At 46.7% G+C, this 5,823-nt stretch overlaps 1 protein-coding gene across 1 annotated transcript; it reads left to right on the forward strand.

Annotated features, from left to right (window-relative positions):
- The first annotated feature begins 3,965 nt into the window (after positions 1-3,965).
- LOC120895883 lies at positions 3,966-5,135 on the forward strand. The gene is made up of 2 exons (XM_040299591.1): positions 3,966-4,400; positions 4,473-5,135. The coding sequence occupies exons 1-2, from the start codon at positions 4,383-4,385 to the stop codon at positions 4,818-4,820; spliced, it is 366 nt and encodes a 121-aa protein (XP_040155525.1). The 5' UTR covers positions 3,966-4,382; the 3' UTR covers positions 4,821-5,135.
- Positions 5,136-5,823: the final 688 nt, after the last annotated feature.

Below are 5,823 nucleotides of genomic sequence, written 5' to 3' on the forward strand. Positions count from 1 at the left end.
GTTGATCTGAGGAAAATAAATCAGTCCACGCGGCGCAGTTAGCATGCAAACGCGCCGGGCGCGTTATCCTTAGCCGCTTTCATGTTTTTTTTTTTTTTTTGTGATCGAACAACTGTCCATCTCTCTCCCTCCTCAGTGCGCTTATCATTGCACGCCTCATCACATCAGCTTCATTACCGTGTACGAACAAAAAAGTCCTGTGGGGGATCGCAGCTCAGCCATCTTGGCCAGGGCGGCACACGCAGCATCATCAGCAGCAGCCTGAGCTTATCTTGCATCCAACTCGCACCAACGAAAACAACAAAAAACAAGCTTGCACCAATTTTGGGCTGGATAAATAAACATACAGCACGATCGCACGTACGTGACAGCACGAACTGAGAATAGAGGGAAGAGAATTTGCGAAGCAAAACAGCACAGAGAACTCCTCACGCAAATTTGGCCAAGGTTTGTTCGCTGGAGTGAAGGCCAACTAATAGCCGGTGTGCTCCAGCCGCAGCCGCAGCTATCAGGAGCCAGCAATCAGTGCGGGAGCTCCAATCGCATCAACCCGGGGACCGAACCACCTTTCAGCGGACGTAAAACGATAAATCACAATCGCACCAGCACGATCCGAGGACAATCCAGCGAGCTGGGCTGTTGGTTTCGGAAGATTGAGATTGGCCAAAAAAGCAACGCCGTCGAATGATCACGTTTTTGCGATCGTAGATTGAAATTGATCCACGACACGACGGATTTTTGGCCGCCGTTACCTCTCTAAGAAGGGAGTCTCTGACTGTTTGTGATTGATCCATACGGTCGGATGAAGAGTTGGAACATGAGGTAGGATTATACGATTGCGGTGGTAACGATTTGGAGGTTTTTCTTTAATAATAATTTCTTTAAAAAGGAGATAAAAACGTCTGCAATTATTTCATTTGATTGTCTTAAAACCATTTTGGGGTTTATAGGTTTTAAAAGAGTCTTTAAACATATTTCTGATTCTTTCTAACATCTTGGAATCATCTCTTGATCATCTTTGAGTAAACTTTATTGCATTATTAAGCATTATTTCCTTCAAGTCTATCACTCTTTTTTAACTCTTAGAACATTTTACAAATTAAACCAGACTAAATAATTGAAATGTATTGTCTGTCAATTGCCACCAGCCAATTGGCAAACGCATTTGCCGATCTTTCATCCCAAAAAACGTTTCTTCCTCAATTACGACGAAAAAAGGGTTGAAATAAAGAAACCATGCCTACACCACAAACCACTTATCGGTCCATGATTCCCAATAGCAACAACGGAACGGAAGGATTAATTCGCACCAGCATCAGCACCGTGCCGGGGCATCTGTCCGTTCGATTTTCGGCTGCAATAAATTATCCACCACGACGATCGCTGCTTATCGGTTAGGATCAAAGCAGCACCAAAGACTGGGGGGGGGAGAATGCTGAACCTCGGCGGCTGCCGTACAACGCATAGTGAAAGGGTCGCATTTCCACGTTTGTACCACTCATCAGTTGCAGGTAGCACTAAAACGGTCGTCCCAGTCCGAGTCCTAAAGCGAACCCAATACACACAGAAGTGGCCGAAGTCTGTCAGGATTTAATTGATGTAGAAAGTCTCCATCAATCGGCCCAGTCGCCAGGGGTGTGTGTGTGTGCAGTTCGGCCGCAGGTGGGGTGAAGGTGTAATAAATCGTACTCATTACCACCGGTATCCATTTAAACCCCCTGAGCCGGCGAGCAGCTTGGGCGAACTCAGCTTTGCGGTTTTGCGGCATCAGAATGCCAGCCTCGCCACAATTCAACCCGTGTCTGGTGCTGTGTGCCGAAAAATGCACCCCGAAACTCGTGTGTTTGTGTGTCCTTTGGACACGGTTGCGAACGTCCTCCGGTTGCGGGTCGCACGTCCCCCGACATGGTGAATTTTTCTGTGACACAAATTTTTATTACTGTAAAAGAGGCTTCTTCGGCAGGGAAAAGGGGTTAGGGGGGAAGCACCATTTCGCCGAACTCATCACCATTATATCTCGCAAATACGCGGTGGGATACGCGTTCGCAGCGACTCCGCAGCGAACCTCGAGCCCCGGAGGCTGACAAAACAAAAGAATTCAATCAGCGATATGGCGACGAACCCCTTGTTATCCGAACGGAATGGTCGCGAGACGGCACTGCAAAGCAACCCCGTTATGTTGTTGTTGAGTAAATTAACTAAATTGCCCCGATTGGACGGTACCGCTGCCGAACGGCGATGATACTGGGGCCGCGTGTAATGATACGGAAATAATGGGCACGGGAATGGGGGTCCCCCGTTTGACAAATAGGGGTGTGAAAAGCGACCGATACATGGGAAGCGGTTTTTTGGTACGGATTTCTACAGCCATACTCGATTTGGAACCAATGCATCTAAATGCTACCATTGCCTTGGTACGATGTTTGAGCAAACAAAAAATAATAATTATTTTTCACAATTAAATTGTGATAGAACATTTATATAACCTAATAAGAAAACAATATAGAGATAATGAAAGTCTAATTCTTAAATATTTTAAAACAATATTCATAAAACTGTTCTCAAATTCATAAAATAACGCTTTGTATATATTTTGAACTCTTCAGCTCCATACATATCACTTAGCCCGTGTTTAATATACTTTAAATGCATTTAACAGCCTCCGCAAACGAGAAACAGTTATTGCAAAGCATCCGAAAACAGTACTACCCCCTACCCCACCATTTACCATCCCTCCTCCATGGGCGGAACACATTACGACGAGGTGCATTTCAAAATCATCAAAATGGCTCGTAAAGCGCTGCTTCACGACACTATCATCTGCCAATCAATGCCAAAGCAATCATTGCCCGATCGGAATGCAGCGCTTGTGTATGTGTGCGCGCAAGAGAAAAAAGAGAAAAAGAGAGCTAAAGGGATGTATTTCGTATTCCACAGCTGCATCATCATCCCGTCCCACACGATGCCCAGATGCACCCACCGACAGCAGCCCACCGAGTCCCAGGGAAAGCGGAATTTTGGAATCGCAATCAAAACCGATTGCACAAGCCCGATCGCACCTTTTGCCCTCCCAGCGAAACTGGTGTGTACTGGCGCAAATGAGCAACCATGCCCTCCTCCCTCCCCTCCCTTGCCAAGTTACGCATCTCACAAAAGAAGCCGCCCCAAAAAGAGGCAAACAAAGTGTTGGCGTTCCAAAAGCCACTCGGACCCGGTCACACAGCATCAGTGAGGTGAAGTAAAGCTCACGCCCGATTTGCACCGGGCTGGAGTGAACAAAAAAAACAACGGAGTAAGTTGACAGTTGAGAGAAGACATCAACCCCCTTCTTGGTCCACAAAAAAACCACCACCACCACCAGGAGTAATTTCAATCAACAGCTTTCCTTTCGAATCAACGACTCTGCTCTCTGTCAATGTAAAAAAAAAGACTCCAAAAAAGCACTGCCGTGACAACTCCGCAGCGATATCTCGTCCGCGTGTTAGAGGTGACCGATCCCTGGCGTGTGTTTGTGTGTCGCGACCTGGTCGCGTGTCTTTCCCGCTGCTGCCCTGCAGGTGAAACCCGATGCCCTCCGCCGTTCGATTGGCGCTCTATTACGACAGCTCCGAGACACGCTAGACCGCAACCGATCGATCAAATCGTCAAACGCGCACGGTTCGATCGATTTGGATCGCTGTGGCCGGTGTACAAACCAAACACACCGATTAAACAGCACCACCACACCACCACATCAGACACACACAAGAAGCAGAAAAGCTTAGCATGCTGTTAATTACATGGGAAAGGTTTGTACGATATCATCTCACCGCACCAGGTGGGTTGGGAGGGAGCGCTCCGCCCGCTCCCCCCCAAAATGCGGGTCACGGACGAACACATTAGGGTGTCATTCATCAATCGCTCCCCAGCTCGGAGGCGATGAGCTGCCGCTAAGCAGCGCTCGAGCATCGTCCACGCGTCCCAGCGCTGGGTGGACAGTTTGGACATTGCGAGACAATCAGTGCCGGCCCCGAAGGGTCAACCATAGGTTGCACTTTACGACAAACTCTTCTTCCCCAGTCTCTCTCCCTTTACGGTCTGTCTTAGCTCAAGCTGACTGATCAAGGACGATCGTGTTGGGGTTTCGCTGGGATCGCTCCGCCAACGGATAATTCCATTCCGCCTGAAAACATTATCGGATTTGCTGTTGCGCTTTGGGTGAGAGGAGTTAAGCATGTACACACCGAAGTGGCAAAAAAACCATTGAAACATCCCCCTTGTGTCTTTAACTATCGCCGGAGTCGGAGGCTCACATGCCGGCCTCGCTATAAAAGCGTGCCAGTAGTACTCCTGGCGGCCCATTTGGTCCCCATACGGACACACCGACACCGTTCGTGCAAGCAATGAAAGCGACAGTGAGCGTAAGTTTCCTGCAACAAATTGTTCCCCTACCCTCCCTTTTCCTGCCTCATCCACTTCCAACTCATTTACAGTTGCTGCTGCTGCTCCTGCTGCTGTCCGTGGTCACACTCGGCACGTGCCGTACGGGAGGCTTCAAGGGTACGCGCACTTACAACCTGGAAACGGACGAGGATCGCTATGGACGGTACGAGCGGGTACTGCTCGGGCTGAAAACTTCTGAAGGGCTGCGGTTGGATCCGGCCCTGCTGGACGAGGTGCGCCAGGTGTTGCTGCAGGAGGAACGGCAGGCCGCATCCGGCCGGGAAGTGGAGCCGGTCGATGTGCATCTGTACAAGCCGCTGCAATCGCGCCATATCGCCCAACTGCTTTACCGAGCGCGGCTTGATGCGGTGTCGGGCTCGAACCGGCGGACACGATAGCCGCATGCCTCAAGGGGAAGCAATATGTATTATGTATGTGTAGCATTGCCGGGCAGAAGCCGGTTGGTTGACCGGTTGGATTGGTTTAGTTTTTGGCAGGCGCGCGTGTCACGGGATGATTTGAAATTGACACAGCGGGTGCCAGGATGACCAGAGTACAAAACATATATTGTAAGGCAGGAGAAGATGGTGGTAATACGATCAGAAATAAACATTGTATATTTTTAGGGTAAAGAAAGGGTTCGTGTCTTCTTCTTTTACATAACATATAAAAAATATAGAGATTTTGTTGAATTTTTAAAATATTCTTGTACAATTGGCGCTTTTTTTACATCTTATAATATTTACTTTAATGAAATTCAAGAGATTTTTATCATTTATGATATGTAATGGAGGTGTATAATGCAATAATTTTATGTAAAAAAAATTATAAAGAGTTTTTCAAGTCACATTTTGTATTGGCATCAAAGTACAATTTTAGTTCTTATCCATGATTTAATAAAGGATTTTTCAAGTCACTTTCGAATTTGCACATCATTTTTCATCGCCTGTAAGATAGTTTTCAACAGCTTTCACATCTTGTATTTCCATCAAAATAAAATTTAGGTTCTTACACATGATTTTCAACACATCAAAATCAAACCACAAGGAGCTGTCAAATTCATTCCAGTTTGAGACGTGCTGAAAATCATATGGAAGTACTGAAAAATTATTGTGATGCAAATACATCAGTGTCTAATGCTGTTAAAAACACATCTTGAAGGCAAAGAAAATGTTGTTCGCGTTGGAAATTGATTGCAAAGCCCTGTAAAACGTGTAGTAAAATGTAAGACTTCAAAAATATTAGGAACTTTCTATAGTTTAAACAATCGAGCACTGTTTGGACATAATTTCAGGCAAGTTCAAAGGTATCCAGCTCCCACAATATGTTTACTATGAACCGAAGAACCCTTCCCAATACATCCCACAATCTTGCAACGAGACTAATGAAACCAATCGGCCT

The sequence above is a fragment of the Anopheles arabiensis genome, chromosome 2 (assembly GCF_016920715.1).
Source record: "Anopheles arabiensis isolate DONGOLA chromosome 2, AaraD3, whole genome shotgun sequence".
NCBI lineage: Eukaryota > Metazoa > Arthropoda > Insecta > Diptera > Culicidae > Anopheles > Anopheles arabiensis.